This window comes from Misgurnus anguillicaudatus, chromosome 6 (genome assembly GCF_027580225.2).
Source record: "Misgurnus anguillicaudatus chromosome 6, ASM2758022v2, whole genome shotgun sequence".
NCBI classification, from domain to species: Eukaryota; Metazoa; Chordata; class Actinopteri; order Cypriniformes; family Cobitidae; genus Misgurnus; species Misgurnus anguillicaudatus.
Genome location: NC_073342.2, coordinates 2,332,906 through 2,356,766, shown reverse-complemented (window position 1 = coordinate 2,356,766; position 23,861 = coordinate 2,332,906). Strand labels below are relative to the sequence as shown.

At 40.8% G+C, this 23,861-nt stretch overlaps 2 protein-coding genes across 2 annotated transcripts in view; both read right to left on the bottom strand.

The window, feature by feature from the left end:
- Positions 1–1,113: 1,113 nt before the first annotated feature.
- On the bottom strand, positions 1,114–22,594 carry LOC129433983 (uncharacterized). The gene is made up of 50 exons (XM_073868345.1): positions 22,500–22,594; positions 22,236–22,354; positions 21,975–22,142; positions 21,596–21,795; positions 21,381–21,481; positions 21,116–21,234; positions 20,856–21,023; positions 20,483–20,682; positions 20,234–20,334; positions 19,970–20,088; positions 19,709–19,876; positions 19,335–19,534; positions 19,074–19,174; positions 18,812–18,930; positions 18,553–18,720; positions 18,178–18,377; positions 17,930–18,030; positions 17,666–17,784; positions 17,407–17,574; positions 17,028–17,227; positions 16,767–16,867; positions 16,503–16,621; positions 16,243–16,410; positions 15,867–16,066; positions 15,630–15,730; positions 15,366–15,484; positions 15,105–15,272; positions 14,726–14,925; positions 14,465–14,565; positions 14,209–14,327; positions 12,785–12,952; positions 12,407–12,606; positions 12,160–12,260; positions 11,896–12,014; positions 11,635–11,802; positions 11,256–11,455; positions 10,995–11,095; positions 10,730–10,848; positions 10,469–10,636; positions 10,097–10,296; positions 9,836–9,936; positions 9,572–9,690; positions 9,311–9,478; positions 8,932–9,131; positions 8,671–8,771; positions 8,406–8,524; positions 8,148–8,315; positions 7,772–7,971; positions 7,521–7,621; positions 1,114–1,905 (listed from the first exon to the last, which is right to left on the bottom strand). The coding sequence occupies exons 1-50, from the start codon at positions 22,567–22,569 to the stop codon at positions 1,691–1,693; spliced, it is 7,341 nt and encodes a 2,446-aa protein (XP_073724446.1). The 5' UTR covers positions 22,570–22,594; the 3' UTR covers positions 1,114–1,690.
- The window catches only part of LOC141364415 (uncharacterized), a 5,436-nt gene continuing 4,169 nt past the window's right edge, over positions 22,595–23,861 (bottom strand). The window contains exons 15-19 of the mRNA XM_073869105.1: positions 23,650–23,750; positions 23,386–23,504; positions 23,126–23,293; positions 22,754–22,960; positions 22,595–22,600 (exon numbers count right to left, since the gene is read on the bottom strand). Coding sequence (XP_073725206.1) covers positions 22,595–22,600; positions 22,754–22,960; positions 23,126–23,293; positions 23,386–23,504; positions 23,650–23,750 — 601 coding nt within the window. The remainder of the gene's footprint in view (positions 22,601–22,753; positions 22,961–23,125; positions 23,294–23,385; positions 23,505–23,649; positions 23,751–23,861) is intronic.

The following is a 23,861-nucleotide window of genomic DNA, read 5'->3' as shown; positions in this document are numbered from 1 at the left end:
CACAAGGGCATTAAATAAGGGGGCAAATCAGGAGGGGAACAGGTGACATGCATCAAACAATAATGGGAAGATAAACGAGGGACGGGGTCAGGAGACAAGACAGAAAGCACATGGCTTGAATAAACAAAGCCAGTGCTTTCACACAAAACATGGGCCTGTCATGATCCTGCATCAAGACTAATAATAATATAAGGACAAGAGGGCAGAATCATGACAGTTGTTTTTTCTACATTTAAGGGGAACATTTTCTTTACCGCAACGTATCCATGACTGAATTTGGGTTCTTTGACATGGAAATATTTATAATATATATTTTTTTTAAATAAGGGTCAGTGCATGTTATACTATAAACATTTACAGTAAAGAAACGTGGTATTTAGTGATAATTGGTATATGTAGAGAAAATAATAAGGAATATAAATGTCCAAGAAACATTTTCTTATCCTCCGCAACAATTTTCAATCATTGTTTAAGCCCTCAATGAACTAACATTAAAAAAAATTGTTGGAAGGGACATAATTGACTGTGACACACAAGATGGCTGCCAGGTAAGCAGTTCTTATTTTTTCTCTCCGGATAAAAGTTGAAATTTTGTTTTTCATAATACCTAGACAACTTTTTAGTTCTCATTACCGAAACACGAGTTTGTAAATGCATATATTTAATGTAATATCATGTTCCGGTAATGATAATTTTTGATAATGATAATGTAAAAAAATTAAATAATTCTATAGGAAATATTTTTTAAATCTTCTAAAAATAATGGTTATAGTAAGTTCAGACCTTAATCTTATATATTTCGTGAGAATCACCCAGGTATATACCCCCTAGTCTCATGGATTGTGGATTACCTTACTGACCAACCCCTGTACGTCCGCATACAGAACTGTGTGTGATACTGTGATCTCCAGTACTGGTGCTCCTCAGGAGACAGTTCTTCCTCCCTTTCTCTTCACCCCTGTATACATCATACATTTGCCATCTTCAGAAGTTCTCTGACGATTCTGTGGCTTTTGGATGTATTCAAGGTGGTGATGATTGTTTCAATTTCCCTCTGGGATTAATAAAGTTTTTTTAATTGAATGAATTTAATAACAGTCTAAAATCTTTTCATTTGACACAAATCATTCTGCTTTTTAATAATTGATTTAACACATACAGTTTTTATAAGTAAATTACAAGTACAATTCTGTTATTAGATTGTATGTGCTAATTAATAAGTACTGTCAATTTACCAGTAATATAAGTTATAAGATTGTACATGTATATTCTGTAACAATGCCATTTATAATCCATTAATACACCATGTTTCATTTGCTTGTACTTTGTATTTATGGTATTATTGCTTTGCTCTAATGACAAACTGTGAATATCACTATAGAAATAAACATGAATTTAACTTTTTTCCAATTTATAATTGTTTTAAAAACACATTTTAATGTATTACAATTGAATTGAATTCTTGAATTTGATGTTTTTTTAACAGAGTTTGTACTAATTTACGAAAATAAAAACATGAAGTTTATTAGAAAGTTCATGGAACACTACACACTTAAGACTAATTTAAAATTTAAAAACAACCCATTTACCTTTCATTTGACTTTTTTAAAGTTTAAATCACAATTTTTTGACCTAATGTTATTCCTTCACAAAACACACACGAATAGCAACAAATCCTCTATTGGTGGAATCACCCAGAAGTGAAAGAAGAAAGGGTGGTTATATGTAATGGAGTTGATTGGGAAGAACATAATTGACATAATTGGCAATAAATCATCTTTTGACAGACAGTTTCCTTCATTTCTCTCTCCTGCAGATCTTCAAAATTCACATAGACTGAGAATTTACCAAAGTTTACATCAAGCCAAGCGATGATACTGCTGGTGTCTGACCCACAAGTTGAGCCTGCAACAATGCCACACAGGAGAGACTCGTTAAGAGAGAAAGAGGAGGACAGCAAAGGAAAGGCATGTTTTTTACAAAGAATGCTTTATACCATCAGGCTAAACCAAAGTGCTGTAAATAGTGTAAAACCACATAAAATAAAACAGAATTAATAAGCACCTTGTGAATGAAAACATATTTTATAAGCACAAAAACAAGAGAAAATATAGCTCACTAATTCTTGAGAGTCGGGACAAAACATGTCCCATTTAGAAAAGTCTAATTTATAGCAAAAATTAAGAAATTCATCATGATTGACATAATTACAAAGTTAAATCTAAAGGAATTGTATATACATATTTGATTTTTAGAATAAACTTTTTTATTTTTGGGGGGATTTTTTTTTTAAATGTGTGGTCTGTGGTTAGAAGGTCCATGTTATTGCACTTGTCCTCAGCAAGAGGTCACAATATTAATCATCAAAAAAACTTAAAAAAAAGCTCTACAATTATGAAAACATATATATCCAATAAAAAATAAGGGGTATAAATATTAAAAACAATGCATGAAGTGAACATCAAACAATATTTTCCATAAAAATCTACCTATTAAAGTTGTGTCCTCAGTTTCTGTCAACTCCGTCAGATTTTTTTTATAAAGCTATTTAAATCAGGAAATTCAGGTCAGCTATATCCTTGAGGACCTCTTTTCATCTCCCTGCCTGTGGTGAATGCAGCACTACCACACATTCTCTGTTATGTTTACATTTTTTATATATTTTAGACAAACAATGTAAATATTCCTATGGTCACAGCTGCACCATGTCAACACCATCTTTCTGTTAAGATACTTTTTTTAAACCATAGTGGATTGAATTTAAGCATTTTAGTGAGGTTATTGGGACAGCTACCAACTGAGGAAAAAGTACATAGCTGCAGTGTACAATAAATGTTTTGGAGGGAAAATACATGCCCTTATGTCAACTCCGTCAGACGTCAACTCCGTCAGGTTCTATGTCTGACGGAGTTGACCTGTAAGCTGATGGAGTTGACAAATCCACCAATAACCTCTTAATGTGCGATTATAATATTATTTGTGAATATAGTGAAGGATTAAACCGTTATTTCAGGGTTTTATTTACACTTAAATGCACATATAGCATGCATTACATTATTTAACCATACGCATCTGACTTGTAAAGAATGGGCAGGCAGTGGTCTGCTTGTTATTGTTTAACATGTAACTTGGCACATATTCAACAAGGTACTGGAAACATTCCTAAGAGTTTTTGGTCCATATTGACATGATAACATCACGCAGTTGTTGCATATTTGTCAGCTGCACATCCAGGGCACAAAGCTCCCGTTCCACCACATCCCAAAAATACTCTAGTGGATTGAGATATTGTGACTGTGGAGGCCATTTGAGCACACTCATTGACGAACTCATTGTCATGTTTAAGAAACCAGTCTGAGATGATTTGCGCTTTATGACATGGCACGTTATCCTGCTGGAAGTAGCCATCAGAGGATGGGTACACTGTGGTCATAAAGGGATGAACATGGTCAGAAACAATACAAAATGCTCAATTGGTACTAATGGGCCCAAAGTGTGCCAAGAAAATATCCCCCACACCATTACACCACCACCACCAGCCTGAACCGTTGATACAAGGCAGGATGGATCCATGCTTTCATGTTGTTGATGCCAAATTCTGACTCTACCATCTGAATGTTGCAGCAGAAATCAAGACTCATCAGACCAGGCAACGTTTTCCAATCTTCTATTGTCCAATTTTGGTGAGCTTGTGTGAGTTTTAGCCTTAGTTTCCTGTTCTTAGCTGTCAGGAGTGGCACTCAGTGTGGTCTTCTGCTTCTGCAGCCCATCTGCCTCAAGGTTCGACGTGTTGTGCGTTCAGAGATGCTCGCTCTTCTGCATACCTCGGTTGTAGCAAGTGGTTATTTGAGTAACTGTTTCCTTTCTATTAGCTCGAACCCTGCTGGGCATTCTTTTCTGACCTTTGGCATCAACAAGGCATTTGCGCCCACAAAACTGCCACTCACTGGATATTTTCTCTTTTTTGGACCATTCTCTGTAAACCCTTGAGATGGTTGTGTGTGAAATTCCCAGTAGATCAGCAGTTTCTGAAATACTCAGACCAGCCCGTCTGGCACCAACAACCATGCCACATTCAAAGTCACTTAAATTACCTTTCTTACCCATTCTGATGCTCGGTTTGAACTGCAGCAGATCGTCTTGATCATGTCTACATGCCTAAATGCATTGAGTTGCTGCCATGTGATTGGCTGATTAGAAATTTGCATTAACGCACAGTTGGACAGGTGTATCTAATAAAGTGGCCGGTGAGTGTGTATATATATATGTATATATATGATGCAGGGCAATCATACATCCAACACACCCAAACACACACATGTGAAATGAAAACAGAGGCGGAGGAGGGCCCCTGGTTTCCCTTATTGTTCTTATTTTGATAGTAGGAAACGGTGTATGTGCAATATCTTTATCATAGTTTGCTTTACAGTAAGTTCAATACTCTAATAACAATGAGTAGTTTTAGTAGTAGTGTTTGAAGAGCACATCTGTTCAATAATCAGCAATGCACACATATTTTTTGTCAACACCATCAGTTTTTTGTCAACACCGTCAGATCTTCCAACAGCGTTGGATGTATTTTTTTGTTAATCTTTTGGGGAAAATATATTCTTTCTTCAGTTTATGTTGTTTTTGTAATAAAGGACCATCTGATCTACCATCTCTTATGTTTTATTTATTTAAGGAAATTGTTTTTACAATATTGAAGTTAAAATCAATGTTTGAAAATGCTAATAGAAATCTGAGTTTTCAGAATAGTGTGGAATCACAACCTAAGTTTATATATTGTATTTTTTTTACATATCAGAGTAACTAAACACTATTACAATATACTTGAGAACATTAGATTCTGGTTGGATTGAAAGAATTAAAATTTTATACTTTTTAGTGTGTCTGATGGAGTTGACACAAATCCAGTTCTGAAGGGAAACATGTTTATTTTTTAAAAATGTGTTTTTATTTAGAACCTGTTCCTTTACATGGTTAAATAGCTAAGACCTTTCTCTGCAGAAACATATAACTTTAATTGATATAATGTGTATTTTAAAAAACAGTTTTTTAAAACCTGTTTTGTCCCGACTCTCAAGAATCAGTGAGCTCCAAGCTGTAATTTCCAAATGAGTTTGGAAAAGCACGTCTCAGTTATGTATGTAACCATGGTTACCTGAGAAAAGGGAATGAGACGTTAGCTGTGTCCCAATTCAAGGGCTGCGACCTTTTAAGCATGGGACCTTAAAGATGAGCACTCGGTCTTTCAATGTGGCAGCCTCAGAAGTTCGCAAAGAGAACTGAAATGAGACGGTCTAATCTTCGGACAACCCATAATTGGCGTCACCTGCTGCACGCGCCTGTCAGCAGGACATAGCGGAAACGTTTCTGACTTATTAAAATAAATATGAAATCAGAAAAATATTATTTTAGTTTAGAAAATATGACACGTTGATGTAGATTAAACTATTCAACAGAATATTAAATTAATCAACCTTAGAAATATATGCATCATAAAAATAATAATATTAACACAAAACATAACTTATAATACTAAAACAGTGAGAAACTTTTTTTTTTATAAATACACACTTTTATTTAATGAAGGTTTTAATTGTTTATTTTAGAATATCCAGCCGTTATATGCAGCCGTTGCAGGCGCGCAATGAACCTTGGGATATCCTCGGCTGTTAAGGATCCATTCGTTCTATCCTTAACATCGCGGAGAAATGAGGACGCATTTTGAGGCTTCATTCTAAGCATCCTTTGAATTGGGACGTCCTTACCAGCCTCAAGTCGCGCTGCTGTGACGCAATCGGTCTTAAAATACGTCCTTAGAAGGTCGCAGCCTTTGAACTGGGACACAGCTGTTGTGTCGTAAAATTACACATTGGGAACACACCAGCAGCGTATGTTCATTTGAAATCTTTGTACTACCATTTCATGTCCTTTTACAGATGCGGAGGGATGGCGTAAAGATTGATAGCGGAACCGGAAAGTATAAAAGGAAAGTGAAAACAGATCATGCCAGCTTAAAAACATGAAACAAGCGCTATAGGCACTTTTTGAGTTATGTCAAAAATACTTAACATCTTGTTTCCTTTTTTAGGGAACCATGATTACATATTTAAAAAGGGAAGGGAACTCTGCGATGCATCATGAAATGACACTTTTGGGATGCCCACTATGATATAATGTAATGTGTCTGTCCTGTAATAAAAGTTACCATACACCAATTCAAGACATAAGAACATGGAAATCAGGTAAGGAATGAAGGTCTAAACTGTAAAAACTCATGAACCTCATTACAAAGATACCCTGACAAGAGGGCCTGAGATGAAACCATACTCCTGGTTAAATGTGCCCTAATTAGAAGAAGAGCCAAAACAAATGAATAACTGATCTTAATAACCTCACCACTAGATGCCGCTAAAATTCACATCCTGCACCTTTAAATCAAATATTTGCATAGCTAAGACAGAAAATACACCAGCATCTAACAATACCTTCAAAAAAGTTCATCTTAAAAAAATAAGCATTTATGAGATAACAGCAACGTCTTTAAGGAACTGTTTTAATTGGTAGACATAGGGCCTTATTTATAAAGCGTGTGTACGCACAGATTTGATTGTGAAGTATGCGTATGCAAAAATCCACGGCAAAGTCCATATTTATGAAAACTGTCTTTGATGTGGAAAAGTGCTTAGCACCACGTCAGTGTCTGCTTGTCTGATTGCTGCAGGTTTTTGGACATAAAAGCCATTCTTGCTGCTTGAAAAAGTTTGAACATTGACAGGTGCTCTTTTACATGTCAGTGACATTAATTAGGCATCGTTTAAAGGACATCTGTAAATGTTTAGCTGCGCACAATTTCAAGCTCATTTGCCATTTACAGATTTCAAGTCTGAAAGTGAAGCGTATGCGTGTGTTCTATGTGTACATTTGTTTTATGAATCACAGATGCGCACTTTTGAAACATGATCATAAGATCAAATTTAGGTGACGTTTAAGACATTTTTTATGCAGCATTTAAGAAATGAGACCCATAGTCCGCTACAAAAGCAAATAAAAGAACCAATCAACTAAATCAGAATATAGTTTTTTCCAAAACATTTTGTTAGACTATGACACTGAATGATATGCAAATTTAGCCTGGAGTACATGTGCCAGCCAAAATAACCTGAACATTATGGATTCACATAATAATTTTTTAATTGCACATTCTCAAAAAATGATGGCATTTGCAACCATTTTGCTCACTGTCCAGTCCTTGTGCCCTGCATAGGATTTTCTTTACTACATTTTATTGTGTGGAAATTTCACTTTCAGTGTTTTTCTTGAAATTTGCACTGTTGAAGCTGACTGATACTCGCGAACAGAAGGCGCATGACACAATCACTTCATGTCTTGTAAAAATCTAAAGTTATAAAGCCACATAGAGGTTTAGAGGAGAAATGCACATGACGCATGATGACGCTATTATGCATGGCAGCAAAAAACACATTCTGGTTGAGTACCATCTGTAGACTCACCCGATCTGTAGCTCTGTTTTAGATAGCCCACCAGAACAAGTGTAAGCTCCTGCTGTCTCTGCAGTGACATCTGATCAAAGACGCTGCTAAGACCCTCAACGCTAGATTGGAAATGTAAAATGAAAGGGTAAGATAGATGCCTATTTTGCCTGCTATAAGTGACTAAAACATCTTGAGATGGGGCAAAATGATTTTATTGACAAAATAAATGCATTAAAGTACATGGCCAACAATGCGAGCATACTACGTACATTGCGTGGAATGTGATGCAGTTGCTGTAGGATGTTGCTGTTTGGAGCATCTCTGCAGTTATACTGGGCAGGAGAGGAATCAGTTTCACCGTGAACCAGGAAACCCAGTCTTCTCTCAAGAACTGTGTAAAATGGAGACTGATGATGGCAAAGGTCCGATTCATCATGATGTCCCTTACCACCGGATGAATTGCCAAAGCCTTAAGGAAATGAACAAACACAAAAGAACATCAACAAGACCTGGTACAAATTCCTTCAGCCCTCCTGAATTTTCTGCCGCACCATTTGGATTGATCAATCGGATGCAGACTTGTACATGTTTGCATAGACTTCTATTACAATGTCATGCTTTCCCAAGATCAAAGATTGAACATACCTGCGAATTCTGGGTGAGACCTGCCAGGAAAACATTCACGTTCTGGAAAGCATTGCCATTTTCTAGATGGTCAAATACCATGGTGATCATGTCTAGGTTGTTTAGTGCTCCTGAGTCCACCGTCAGCTTAGCAACTTGGGAAGCACTCAGAGAGTCCAGTGCCTCAAACTAATGGATAAAAACAAACGAAAGGTTGCAGTCTGAGCAAGAACACGAGGATACAGTCAGAAATAATTGTGCAGCAAATCAAAGCCTTACATTGGAAAAGTTCGGATTGAGCAGTAGAAGATCTTGGAATGCCACGTGGACTGAGAATTTACCAAAGTTCACATCAAGCCAGGCGCTTAGACTGCTGGTGTCTGACCCGCAGGTTGAGCCTGCAACAATGCCACGCAGGGGAGACTCATTGAGGGAAAAACAGCAATCATGACAAGCAAAGCACAGTAATGCCTTTTAACACAAAAGAAGCAATTCAAAAAAGCAAAAATGGAGGCCGGGAAAAAGTTGAATCAACTACACTTACCCGATCCACCGATGTGTTTCAGATAATCCACAAGAACAAGTGTGAGCTCCTGCTGTCTCTCCAGTGACATCTGTCCAAAGACGCTGCTAAGACCCTCAACGCTGCATTGAAAATGTGAAATGAAAAGGTATGATAGATCCCTATCTTGCCTTCTTTAAGTGATTGACTAAAACATCCTGAGACAGGGCACACTGATTTTATTGACATTGGAACAATAAGTGCATTAAAGTAAATGGCCATCATTGTTAGCATACTACGTACATTGCCTGGAATGCAATACAATTGCGGTCTGATGTTGCTGTCTGGAGCATCTCTGCATTTATGCTGGGCAGGAGAGGAATCAGTTTCACCGTGAACCAGGAAACCCAGTCTTCCCTCAAGAACTGTGTAAAATGGAGACTGATGATGGCAAAGGTCCGATTCATCATGAAGTCCCTCACCACCGGGTGGATTTCCAAAGCCTTGAGGAAATGACCAAACACAAAAGAACATCAACAGACCTGGTACAAATTCCTTTAGCCCCCCTGAATTTTCTGCCACGTCACTTGTATCGATCAAACGAATGCAGGCTTGTGCATACTTCCATGCATGCTCTTCTATTACAATGACATGCTTACCCAGGATCAAAGAGCGGACATACCTGTGAATTCTTGGCGAGACCTGCCAGGAAATCATTCACGTTCTGGAACGCATCGCCATTTTTTAGATGGTCAAATACCATGGTGATCATGTCTGGGTTGTGCAGTGCTCCAGAGTTCACCGTAAGTTGAGCAACTTGGGACGCACTCAAAAGGTCCAGTGCTTCAAACTGATGAGGGAAAAACAAACGAAAGGTTGCAGACTAAGCATGGACACCAGGATACAGTCACAGAATAAATTGTGCAGCACATCAAGGACTTACCTTGGAAAAGTTCGCATTGAGCAGTAGCAGATCTTGGAATGCCACGTAGACCGAGAATTTACCAAAGTTCACATCAAGCCAGGCTCTGAGACTGCTGGTATCTGACCCGCAGGTTGAGCCTGCAACAATGCAACGCAGGGGAGACTCATTAAGAGAGAAACAACAATCATGACAGGCAAAGCACAGTAATGCCTTTAAGCCACAAGACGCAATTCAAACAAACATAAATGGAGGCCGGGAAAAAGTTCAATCAACTACACTTACCTGATTCACTGGTGTGTTTCAGATGATCCACCAGAACAATTGTGAGCTCCTGCTGTCTCTCCAGTGACATCTGGTGAATGATGCTGCTAAGACCCTCAACACTTCATTGGAAATGTAAAATTTAAAGGTAAGATATATGTCTATTTTGCCTGCTTTAAGCGAGTGACTAAAACATCTTGAGACAGGACACCATGGTTTTATTGACAATGGCATAATAAGTGCATTAAAGTACATGGCCAGCAAGGTTAACATACTACTTACATTGCATAGAATGCAATGCAGTCGCCGTCTGATGTTGCTGTCTGGAGCATCTCTGCAGTCATGCTGGGCAGGAGAGGAATCAGTTTCACCGTGAACCAAGAAACCCAGTCTTCTCTCAAGAACTCTGTAAAATGAAGACTGATGATGGCAAAGGTCCGATTCATCATGATGTCCCTCACCACCGGATGGATTTCCAAAGCCTTGAGGAAATAACCAAACACAAAAGAACATCAACAGACCTGGTACAAATTTCTTCAGCCCTCCTGAATTTTCTGCCATGCCATTTGGATCAATCAAACAGATGCAGATTGTACGCTTGCATGCTCTTCTATTACAATAACATTCTTTCCCAAGATCAAAGATTGAACATACCTGCGAATTCTGGGTGAGTCCTGCCAGGAAATCATTCACGTTCTGGAATGCATTACCATTTTCTAGATGGTCAAATACCATGGTGATCATGTGTGGGTTGTTCAGTCCTCCATAGTCCACCATCACCTTAGCAACTTGTGAAGCGTTCAGAGAGTCCAGTGCCTCAAACTAATAAGGGAAAACAAAAAAAAAGTTTGCAGACTGAGCATAAACACCAGAAAACAGTCATAGAACAAATTGTGCAGCAAATTAAGGTCTTACATTGAAAAAGTTTGCATTGAGCAGTAGCAGATCTTGGTATGCAATGTAGACTGAGAATTTACCAAAGTTTACATCAAGCCAGGCACTGAGACTGCTGGTGTCTGACCCGCAAGTTGAGCCTACAACAATACCAGGCAGGGGAGACTCATTGAGAAAGAAACAGCAATCATGACAAGCAAAGCACAGTAATGCCTTTTAACACAAAAGAAGCAATTCAAACAAGCAAAATTGGAGATTGGGAAAAAGTTGAATCAACTAGACTTACCCGATCTGCCGGGGTGTTTCAGATGATCCACCAGAACAAGTGTGAGCTCCTGCTGTCTCTCCAGAGACATCTGGTCAAAGACGCTGCTAAGACCCTCAACGCTACATTAGAAATGTAAAATTAAAAAGTAATATAGATGCCTATTTTGCCTGCTTTAAATGGCTGACTAAAACAGCTTGAGACCAGCCATCATGTTTTTATTGACAATGGCACAATAAGTGCATTAATGTACATGTCCTGCAATATCAGAGTACTACATACATTGTGTGGAATGCGATGCAGTCGCTGTAGGATGTTGCTGTCTGGAGCATCTCTGCAGTTATGCTGGGCAGGACTGGAATCAGTTTCACCGTAAACCAGGAAATCCAGTCTACTCTCACGTACTCTGTAAAATGGAGACTGATGATGGCAAAGGTCCGATTCATCATGATGTCTCTCACCACCGGATGGATTTTCAAAGCCTTGAGGAAATGACCAAACACAAAAGAACATCAACAGACGTGGTACAAATTCCTTTAACCTTCCTGAATTTTCTACCACGTTACTTGTATCAATCAAACGGATGCAGACTTGTGCATACTTGCATGCATGCTCTTCTATTACAATGACATGTTTTCCCAAGATCAAAGACAGAACATACTTGCGGATTCTGGGTGAGACCTGCCAGGAAATCATTCACGTTTTGGAACGCATCGCCATTTTCTAGATGGTCAAATACCATGGTGATCATGTCTGGGTTGTTCAGTGCTTCAGAGTTCACCGTAAAATGAGCAACTTGGGAAGCGCTCAGAAAGTCCAGTGCCTCAAACTGATGGGGGAAAAACAAACGAAAGGTTGCAGACTGAGAATGGACACCAGGATACAGTCACAGAACAAATTGTGCAGCACATCAAGGCCTTACATTGGAAAAGTTTGCATTGAGCAGTAGCAGATCTTGGAATGCCACGTAGACTGAGAATTTACCAAAGTTTACATCAAGCCAGTCTCTGAGACTGCTGGTGTCTGACCCACAGGTTGAGCCTGCAACAATGTCATGCAGGAGATACTCATTGAGAGAAAAACAGCAATCATGACAGGCAAAGCACAATAATGCCTTTAAGGCACAAGAAGCAATTCAAACAAACATAAATCGAGGCCGGAAAAAAGTTCAATCAACTAGACTTACCCGATCCACCAGTGTGTTTTAGATGATCCACCAGAACAATTGTGAGTTCCTGCTGTCTCTTCAGTGACATCTCATCAATGACACGGCTAAGACCCTCAACGCTACATTGGAAATGTAAAATTAAAAGGTAAGATAGATGCCAATTTGCCTGCTTTAAGTGACTGACTAAAACATCTTGAGACAGGGCACCTAATGGGACAGTAAGTACATTAAAGTACATGGCCAACAATGTGAGCATACTACGTACATTGCGTGGAATGCGATGCAGTCGCCGTAGGATGTTGCTTTCTGGAACATCTCTGCAGTTATGCTGGGCAAGAGGGGAATCAATTGCCCGTTGAACCAGGAAACCCACTCTTCTCTCAAGAACTCAGTAAAATGGAGACTGATGATGGCAAAGGTCCGATTCATCATCATGTCCCTCACCACTGGATGGATTTTCAAAGCCTTGAGGAAATGACCAAACACAAAAGAACATCAACAGACCTGGTACAAATTCCTTCAGCCCTCCTGAATTTTCGGCCGCAACATTTGTATCGAAAAAAACCCAAATGCAGACTTGTACATGTTTGCATGCTCTTCTATTACAATGACATGCTTACCCAAGATCAAAGAAAGAACATACCTGTGAATTCTGGGTGAAACCTGCCAGGAAATCATTCACGTTCTGGAATGCATCGCCATTTTCTAGATTGTCAAATACCATGGTGATCATGTCTGGGTTGTTCAGTGCTCCAGAGTCCACTGTCAGCTCAGCAACTTGGGAAGCGCTCAGAGAGTCTAGTGCATTAAACTAATGGGGAGAAACAAACAAAAGGTTGCAGACTGAGCATGGACATGAGGATACAGTCACAGAAATAATTGTGCAGCAAATCAAGGCCTTACATTGGAAAAGTTCGCATTGAGCAGTAGAAGATCTTGGAATGCCACATAGACTGAGAATTTACCAAAGTTCACATCAAGCCAGGCGCTGAGACTGCTGGTGTCTGACCCACAGGTTGAGCCTGCAACAATGCCACACAGGGGAGACTCATTGAGAGAGAAACAGCAATCATGACAAGCAAAGCACAGTAATGCCTTTTAACGCAAAAGAAGCAATTCAAAAAAGCAAAAATGGAGGCCAGGAAAAAGTTGAATCAACTACACCTACCTGGTCTGTCGGTGTGTTTCAGATGATCCACCAGTACAAGTGTAAGCTCCTGCTGTCTCTCCAGTGATATCTGGTCAAAGATGGTGCTAAGACCCTCAACGCTACATTGGAAATGTAAAATTAAAAGGTAAGATAAATGCCAATTTTGCCTGCTTTAAATGACTGACTAAAACAGATTGCGACCAGGCATCATGTTTTTACTGACAATGGCACAATAAGTGCATTAGAGTACATGGCCAGCAATGTTAACGTACTACGTACATTGCGTGGTATGCGATGCAGTTGTTGTCTGATGTTGCTCTCTGGAGCATCTCTGCAGTTATGCTGGGCAGGAGAGGAATCAGTTTCACTGTGAACCAGGAAACCCAGTCTACTCTCAAGAACTGTGTAAAATGGAGACTGATGATGGCAAAGGTCCGATTCATCATGACGTCCCTCACCACCGGATGAATTTCCAAAGCCTTGAGGAAATGACCAAACACAAAAGAACATCAACAGTCCTGGTAAAAATTCCTTTAACCCTCCTGAATTTTCTGCCGAATCATTTGTATCGATCAAACGAATGCATACTTGTGCATACTTGCATGCATGCTCTTCTATTACAATGACATGCTTACCAAAGATCAAAGAATGAACATACCTGTGAATTCTGTGCGAGAGCTGCCAGGAAATTTTTCACGTTCTGGAACGCATCACCATTTTCTAGATGGTCAAATACCATGGTGATCATGTCTGGGTTGTTCAGTGCTCCAGAGTTCAAAGTCAGCTCAGCAACTTGGGAAGCGCTCAGAGAGTCCAGTTCTTCAAACTGATGGGGGGAAAAAATGAAAGGATGCGGATTGAGCATAGACATCAGGAAACAGTCACAGAACAAATTGTGCAGCAAATCAAGGCCTTACATGCCAAAAGTTCGCATTTAGCAGTAGCAGATCTTGGAATGCCACGTAAACTGAGAATTTACCAAAGTTCACATCAAGCCAGGCGTTGAGACTGCTGATGTCTGACCCGCAGGTTGAGCCTGCAACAATGCCACGCAGGGGAGACTCATTGAGAGAAATACAGCAATCATGACAAGCAGAGCACAGTTATGCCAAAAGAAGCAATTCAAACAAGCAAAAATGGAGGCCGGGAAAAAGTTGAATCAACTGGACTTACCCGATCCACTAGTGTGTTTCAGATGATCCACCAGAACAAATGTGAGCTCCTGCTGTCTCTCCAGTGACATCCGGTCATAGACGCGGCTAAGACCCTCAACGCTACATTGGAAATGTAAAATAAAAAGGTAAGATAGATGCCTATTTTGCCTGCTTTAAACGAGTGACTAAAACATCTTGAGACAGGGCTCCATGAATTTATTGACAATGGCACAATAAGTGCATTAAAGTACATGGCCAACAATGTTAGCGTACTACATACATTGCATGGAATGCAATGCAGTCGCCGTCTGATGTTGCTGTCTGGAGCATCTCTGCAGTTATGCTGGGCAGGAGAGGAACCAGTTTCACCGTGAACCAGGAAACCCAGTCTACTCTCAAGAACTCAGTAAAATGGAGACTGATGATGACAAAGGTCTGATTCATCATGATGTCCCTCACCACCGGATGGATTTCCAAAGGCTTGAGGAAATGACCAAACACAAAAGAACATCAACAGACCCGGTAAAAATTCCTTCAGCCCTCCTGAATTTTATGCCACGTCATTTGTATCAATCAAACGAATGCAGACATGTGCATAGTTGCATGCATGCTGCTCTATTACAATAACATGCTTACCCAAAATCAAAAATTTAACATACCTCCGAATTCTGGGAGAGACCTGCCAGGAAATCATTCACGTTCTGAAACGCATCACCATTTTCTAGATGGTCAAATACCATCGTGATCATGTCTGGGTTGTTCAGTGCTCCAGAGTTTACCGTAAGTTGAGCAACTTGGGAAGCGCTCAGAAGGTCCAGTGCCTCAAACTAATGGGGGAAAAACAAACGAAAGGTTGCAGACTGAGCATGGACATCAGGATACAGTCACAGAATAAATTGTGCAGCACATCAATGACTTACATTGGAGAAGTTCGCATTGAGCAGTAGCAGATCTTGGAATGCCACGTAGACTGAGAATTTACCAAAGTTCACATCAAGCCAGGCTCTGAGACTGCTGGTGTCTGACTCACAGGTTGAGCCTGAAACAATGCCATGCAGGAAAGACTCATTGAGAGATAAACAGCAATCATCACAGGCAAAGCACAGTAATGCCTTGAAGGCACAAGAAGCAATTCAAACAAACATAAATCGAGCCGGGAAAAGTGTTCAATCAACTAGACTTACCCGATCCGCTGGTGTGTTTCAGATGGTCCACCAGAACAATTGTGAGCTCCTGCTGTCTCTCCAGTGACATCTGGTCAAAGACGCTGCTAAGACCCTCAACGCTACATTGGAAATGTAAAATTAAAAGGTAAAATAGATGCCAATTTTGCCTGCTTTAAGTGACTGACTAAAACATTGTAGACAGGGCACCTTACTGGGCAATAAGTGCATTAAAGTACATGTGAGCATACTACGTACATTGCCTGGAATGTGATGCAGTCACTGTAGGATGTTGCTGTCTGCAGCATCTCTGCAGTTATGCTGGGCAAGAGAGGAATCATTTTCAGGGTGAACCAGGAAACCCATTCTCCTCTCAAGAACTCTGTAAAATGGAGAGAGATGATGGCAAAGGTCCGAGTCATCATGATGTCCCTCACCACCGGATGGATTTCCAAAGTCTTGAGGAAATGACCAAACACAAAAGAACATCAACAGACCCGGTACAAATTCCTTCAGCCCTCCTCAATTTTCTGCACCGCAATTTGGATAGATGAAAATGGATGCAGACTTGTACATGTTTGCATGCTGTTCTATTACAATGTCATGCGTTCCCAAGATCAAAGATAGAACATACCAGCGAATTCTGGGTGAGATCTGCCAGGAAATAGTTTATGTTCTGGAAGGCATCGCCATTTTCTAAATGGTCAAATACCATGGTGATCATGTTTGGGTTGTTCAGTGCTCCAGAGTCCACCGTCAGCTTAGCAACTTCTGAAGCGCTCAGAGAGTCTAGTGCCTCAAACTAATGGGGAGCAACAAACCAAAGGTTGCAAACTAAGCATGGACACCAGGATACAGTCACAGAACAAATTGTGCAGCACATCAAGGCCTTACATTGAAAAAGTTCTTATTGAGCAATAGCAGATCTTGGAATGCCACGTAGACTGAGAATTTACCAAAGTTCACTTCAAACCAGGCTCTGAGACTGCTGGTGTCTGATCCACAGGTTGAGCCTGCAACAATGCCACGCAGAAAATACTCATTAGTAGAGAAACAGCAATCATGACAGGTAAAGCACAGAAATGTCTTTAAGGCACAAGAAGCAATTCAAACAAACATTAATCGAGACCGGGAAAAAGTGGAATCAACTAGACTTACCCGATTCAGTGGTGTGTTTCAGATGATCCACCAGAACAATTGTGAGCTCCTGTTGTCTCTCCAGTGACATCTTTTCATAGACACTGCTAAGACCCTCAACGCTACATTGGAAATGTAAAATAAAAAGGTAAGATAGATGCCTATTTTGCCTGCATAAAATGACTGACTAAAACATCTTGAGACAGGGCACCATGATTTTATTGACAATGGCCCAATAAGTACACTAAAGTACATGGCCAGCAATGGTAGCGTACTACGTACATTCCGTGGAATGCAATGCAGTCGCCGTCTGATGTTGCTTTCTGAAGCATCTCTGCAGTTATGCTGGGCAGGAGAGGAATCAGTTTTACCGTGAACCAGGAAACCCAGTCTACTCTCAAGAATTGTGTAAAATGGAGACTGATGATGGCAAAGGTCCGATTCATCATGATGTCCCTCACCACCGGATGGATTTCCAAAGTCTTGAGGAAATGACCAAATACAAAAGAATATCAACAGACCCGGTACAAATTTCTTCAGCCCTCCTGAATTTTGTGCCACTACATTTGTATCTATCAAACGAATGCAGACTTGTGCATAGTTGCATGCATGCAGTTTTATTACAATTTCATGCTTACCCAAGATCAAAGATTGAACATACCTGCGAATTCTGTGCGAGACCTGTCAGGAAATCATTCACGTTCTGGAACGCATCAATATTTTCTAGATGGTCAAATACCATGGTGATCATGTCTGGGTTGTTCAGTGCTCCAGAGTTCACCGTAAGTTGAGCAACTTGGAAAGCACTCAAAAGGTCCAGTGCCTCAAACTGATGGGGAAAACAAACGAAAGGTTGCAGACTGAGCATAGACCCCAGGATACAGTCACATAATAAATTGTGCAGCACATCAAGGCCTTACATTGGAAAAGTTCGCATTGAACAGTAGCAGATCTTGGAATGCCACGTAGACTGAGAATTTACCAAAGTTCACATCAAGCCAGGCTCTGAGACTGCTGGTGTCTGACCCACAGGTTGAGCCTGCAACAATGCCATGCAGGAGAGACTCATTAATAGAGAAACCGCAATCATGACAGGCAAAGCACATTAATGCCTTTAAGGCACAAGAAGCAAATCAAACAAACATAAATCGAGGCCGGGAAAAAGTTGAATCAACTAGACTTACCCGATCCGCCTGTGTTTTTCAGATGGTCCACCAGAACAATTGTGAGCTCCTGCTGTCTCTCCAGTGACATCTGGTTAAAGACGCTGCTAAGACCCTCAACGCTACATTGGATTTGTAAAATTAAAAGGTAAGATAGATGCCTAATTTGCCAACTTTAAGTGACTTACTAAAACATCTTGAGAGAGCGCACCTAAAGGGACAATAAGTGCATTAAAGTACATGGCCAACAACGTGAGCATACTACGTACATTGTGTGGAATGCGATGCAGTCGCCGTAGGATGTTGCTTTCTGGAGCATCTCTGCAGTTATGCTGGGCAAGAGAGGAATCATTTTCACGGTGAACCAGGAAACCCAGTCTCCTCCCAAGAACTCTGTAAAATGGAGACTGATGATGGCAAAGGTCTGATTCATCATGATGTCCCTCACCACTGGATGGATTTTCAAAGCCTTAAGGAAATGACCAAACAAAAAAGAACATTAACAGTTTCTGTACAAATTCCTTCAGCACTCCTGAATTTTCGACTGCGCCATTTGGATCGATCAAACAGATGCAGACTTGTACATGTTTGCATGCTCTTCTATTACAATGACATGCTTTCCCAATATCAAATAAAGAATATACCTGTGAATTCTGGGTGAGACCTGCCAGATAATCATTCACGTTCTGGAACGCGTCACCATTTTCTAGATGGTCAAATACCATGGTGATCATTTCTGGGTTGTTCAGTGCTCCAGAGTCCACCGTCAGCTTAGCAACTTGGGAAGCACTCAGAGAGTCCAGTGCCTCAAACTAATGGTAAAAACCAACGAAAGGTTGCAGAGTGAGCATGGACACGAGAAAAGAGTCACAGAACAAATTGTGCAGCAAATTAAGGCCTTACATTGGAAAAGTTCGCATTGACCAGTAGCAGATTTTGGAATGCCACGTAGACTGAGAATTTACCAAAGTTCACATCAAGCCAGGCGCTGAGACTGCTGGTGTCTGACCCGCAGGTTGAGCCTGCAATAATGCCACACAGGGGAGACTCATTGAGAGAGAAACAGCAATCATGACAAACAAAGCACAGTAATGCCTTTTAATGCAATAGAAGCAATTTAATTAAGAAAAAATGGCTGGGAAAAAGTTGAATCAACTAGACTTACCTGATCTGCCGGAGCGTTTCAGATGATCCACCAGAACAAGTGTGAGCTCCTGTTGTCTCTCCAGTGACATCTGGTCAAAGACGTTGTTAAGACCCTCAACGCTACATTGGAAATAGAAATTAAAAAGGTAAGAGAGATGCCTATTTTGTCTGTTTTAAATGGCTGACTAAAACAGCTTGAGACCAGCCATTATGTTTTTATTGACAATGGCACAATAAGTGCACTAAAGTACATGACCAGCAATTTTAGCGTAGTACGTACATTGCGTGGAATGCGATGCAGTCGCCAACTGATGTTGCTGTCTGGAGCATCTCTGCAGTTATGCTGGGCAGGAGAGGAATCAGTTTCACTGTGAACCAGGAAACCCAGTCTTCCCTCAAGAACTGTGTAAAATGGAGACGGATGATGGCAAAGGTCCGATTCATCATGATGTCCCTCACCACGGGATGGATTTCCAAAGCCTTGAGGAAATGCCGAACACAAAAGAACATCAACAGACCTGGTACAAATTCCTGCAGCCCTCCTCAATTTTTTGCCACGTCACTTGTATCGATCAAACGAATGCAGACGTGTGCCTGCTTGCATGCTCTTTTATTACAATGACATCCTTACTCAAGATCAAAGATTGAACATACCTGTGAATTCTGGGCGAGACCTGACAAGAAATCATTCACGTTTTGGAACGCATTGCCATTTTCCAGATGGTCAAATACCATGGTGACCATGCCTGGGTTGTTCAGCGCCCCAGAATTCACCGTAAGTTGAGCAACTTGGGAAGCGCTCAGAAGGTCCAGTGCCTCAAACTGATGGCGGAAAAACAAACAAAAGTTTGTAGACTGAGCATGGACACCAGAAAACAGTCACAGAATAAATTGTGCAACCCATCAATGACTTACATTGGAAAAGTTTGCATTGAGCAGTAGCAGATCTTGGAATGCCACGTAGACTGAAAAATTACCAAAGTTCACATCAAGCCAGGCTCTCAGACTGCTGGTGTCTGACCCACAGGTTGAGCCTGCAACAATGCCATGTAGAAAAGACTTATTGAGAGAGAAACAGCAATCATGACAGGCAAAGCACAGTAATGCCTTTAAGGCACAAGAAGCAATTCAAACAAACATAAATCGAGGCCGAGAAGAAGTTGAATCAACTAGACTTACCCGATCTGCCGGCGTGTTTCAGATGATCCGTCAGAACAATTGTGAGTTCCTGCTGTCTCTCCAGTGACATCTGGTCAATGACGCTGCTAAGACCCTCAACGCTACATTGGAAATATAAAAATTAAAAGGTAAGATACATGCCAATATTGCCTGCTTTACGTGACTGACTAAAACATCCTGAGAGAGCGCACCTAATGGGACAATAATTACATTAAAATACAAGACCAACAATGTGAGTATACTACGTACATTGCGTGGAATGTGATGCAGTCGCCGTAGGATGTTGCTGTCTGGAGCATCTCTGCAGTTATGCTGGGCAAGAGAGGAATCAGTTTCACCTTGAACCAGGAAACCCAGTCTTCTCTCAAGAACTCTGTAAAATGGAGACTGATGATGGAAAAGGTCCGATTCATCATGATGTCCCTCACCACTGGATGGATTTCCAAAACCTTGTGGAAATGACCAAACACAAAAGAACATCAACTGACCCGGTACAAATTCCTTCAGCCCTCCTGAATTTTCTGCTGCGCCATTTGGATCGATCAAACGGATGCAGACTTGTACATGTTTGCATGCTCTTCTATTACAATTACATGCTTTTCCAAGATAAAAAAAGCCATACCTGCGAATTCTGGGTGAGACCTGTCAAGAAATCATTCATGTTCTGGAACGCATTGCCATTTTCTAGATGGTCAAATACCATGGTGATCATGTCTGGGTTGGTCAGTGCTCCAGAGTCCACCGTCACCTTAGCAACTTGGGAAGCACTCAGAGAGTCCAGTGCCTCAAACTAATATGGAGAAACAAACGAAAGGTTGCAGACTGAGCATGGACATGAGGATACAGTCAAAAAAATAATTGTGCAGCAAATCAAGGCCTTACCTTGGAAAAGTTTGCATTGAGCAATAGCAGATCTTGGAATGCCACGTAGACTGAGAATTTACCAAAGTTTACATCCAGCCAGGCGCTGAGACTGCTGGTGTCTGACCCGCAGGTTGAGCCTGCAACAATGCCATGCAGGGGAGAATCATTGAGAAAAATACAGCAATCATGACAAGCAAAGCACAGTTATGCCTTTTAACGCAAAATAACCAATTTAAACAAGCAAAAATGGAGATCGGGAAAAAGTTGAATCAACTAGACTTACCCGATTCGTCTGTGTGTTTCAGATGATCCACAAGAATAAGAGTGAGCTCCTGCTGTCTCTCCAGTGACATCTGGTCAAAGATGCTGCTAAGACCCTCAACACTACATTGGAAATGTTAAATAAAAAGTAAGGTATATGCCTATTTTGCCTGCTTTAAATGACTGACTAAAACATCTTGAGAAGTACATGGCCAACAATGTTAGAGTACTACGTACATTGCGTGGAATGCAATGCAGTCACCGTCTGATGTTGCTCTCTGGAGCATCTCTGCAGTTATGCTGGGCAGAAGAGGAATCAGTTTCACCGTGAACCAAGAAACCCAGTCTTCCCTCAAGAACTGTGTAAAATGTAGACTGATGATGGCAAATGTCCGATTCATCAGGATGTCCCTCACCACCGGATGGATTTCCAAAGTCTTGAGGAAATTACCAAACACAAAAGAACATCAACAGACCTGGTAAAAACTCATTTAACCCTCCTGAATTTTCTGCCACATCACATGTATCTATCAAACGAATGCAGACTTGTGCATACTTGCATGCCTGCTCTTCGATTATAATGACATGTTTACCTAAGATCAAAGATTGAACACACCTGCGAATTCTTGGTGAGACCTGCCAGGAAATCGTTCACGTTTTGAAACGCATTGCCATTTTCTAGATGGTCAAATACCATGGTGATCATGTCTGGGTTATTCAGTGCTCCAGAGTTCACCGTAAGTTGAGCAACTTGGGAAGCGCTCAGAAGGTCCAGTGCCTCAAACTGATGGGGGAAAAACAAACAAAAGTTTGCAGACTGAGCATGGACACCAGGATACAGTCACAGAATAAATTGTGCAATCGATCAATGACTTACATTGGAAAAGTTCGCATTGAGCAGTAGCAGATCTTGGAATGCCACGTAGACCGAGAATTTACCAAAGTTCACATCAAGCCAGGCTCTGAGACTGCTAGTGTCTGACCCACAGGTTGAGCCTGCAACATTGCCACATAGAGGAGACTCATTGGGAGAGAAACAGCAATCATGACAGGCAAAGCACAGTCATGCCTTTAAGGCACAAAAAGCAATTCAAACCAACATAAATCAAGGCGGGGAAAGTGTTTAATCAATCTGACTTACCCGATCCACTGATCTGTTTCAGTTGATCCACCAGAACAAGTGTGAGCTCCTGCTGTCTCTCCAGTGACATCTGGTCACAGACGCTGCTAAGACCCTCAACGCTACATAACAAATGTAAAATAAAAAGGTAAGACAGATGCCTATTTTGCCTGCATTAAGTGAGTGACTAAAACATCTTGAGACAAGACACCATGATTTTATTTACAATGGCACAATAAGTGCATTAAATTACATGGCCAACAATGTGAGCATACTACGTACATTGCATGGAAAGCGATGCAGTCGCCGTAGGATGTTGCTGTCTGGAGCATCTCTGGAGTTATGCTGGGCAGGAGAAGAATCAGTTTCACGGTGAACCAGGAAACCCAGTCTTCTCTCAAGAACTCTGTAAAATGGAGACTGATGATGGCAAAGGTCCGATTCATCATGATGTCCCTTACCACCGGATGGATTTCCAAAGCCTTGAAGAAATGACCAAACACAAAAGAACATCAACAGACCCGATCAAAATTCCTTTAGGTCTCCTGAATTTTCTGCCACGCGATTTAGATCGAATGCAGACGTGTACGTTTGCATGCTGTTCTATTACAATGTCATGCTTTTCCAAGATCAAAGATAGAACATACCTGTGAATTCTGGGTGAGACCTGCCAGGAAATCATTCACGTACTGGAATGCATCGCCATTTTCTAGATGGTCAAATACCATTGTGATCATGTCTGGGTTGTTCAGTCCTCCAGATTCCACCAACAGTTTAGCAACTTGGGAAGCACCCAGAGAGTCCAGTGCCTCAAACTAATGGGGAAAAACAAACGAAAGGTTGCTGACTGATCATGGACACCAGGATGCAGTCATTGAACAAATTGTGCAGCAAATCAAGGCCTTACATTGAAAAAGTTTGCATTGAGCAGTAGCAGATCTTGGAATGCAACGTAGACTGAGAATTTACCAAAGTTCACATCAAGCCAGGCACTGAGACTGCTGGTGTCTGACCCGCAAGTTGAGCCTACAACAATGCCACGCAGGGGAGACTCATTGAGAGAGAAACAGTAATCATGACAAGCAAAGCACAGTAATGCTTTTTACGCAAAATAAACAATTCAAACAAGCAAAAATGTAGACCTGGAAAAAGTTCAATCAACTAGACTTACCAGATCTGCCGGGGTGTTTCAGATGATCCACCAAAACAAGTGTGAGCTCCTGCTGTCTCTCCAGTGACATCTGGTCAATGACGCTGCTAATACCCTCAACGCTATATTGGAAATGTAAAATTAAAAAGTAAGATAGAGGCCAATTTTGCCTGGTTTAAATGGCTGATTAAAGTAGCATGAGACCAGCCATCATGTTTTTATTGACAATGGAA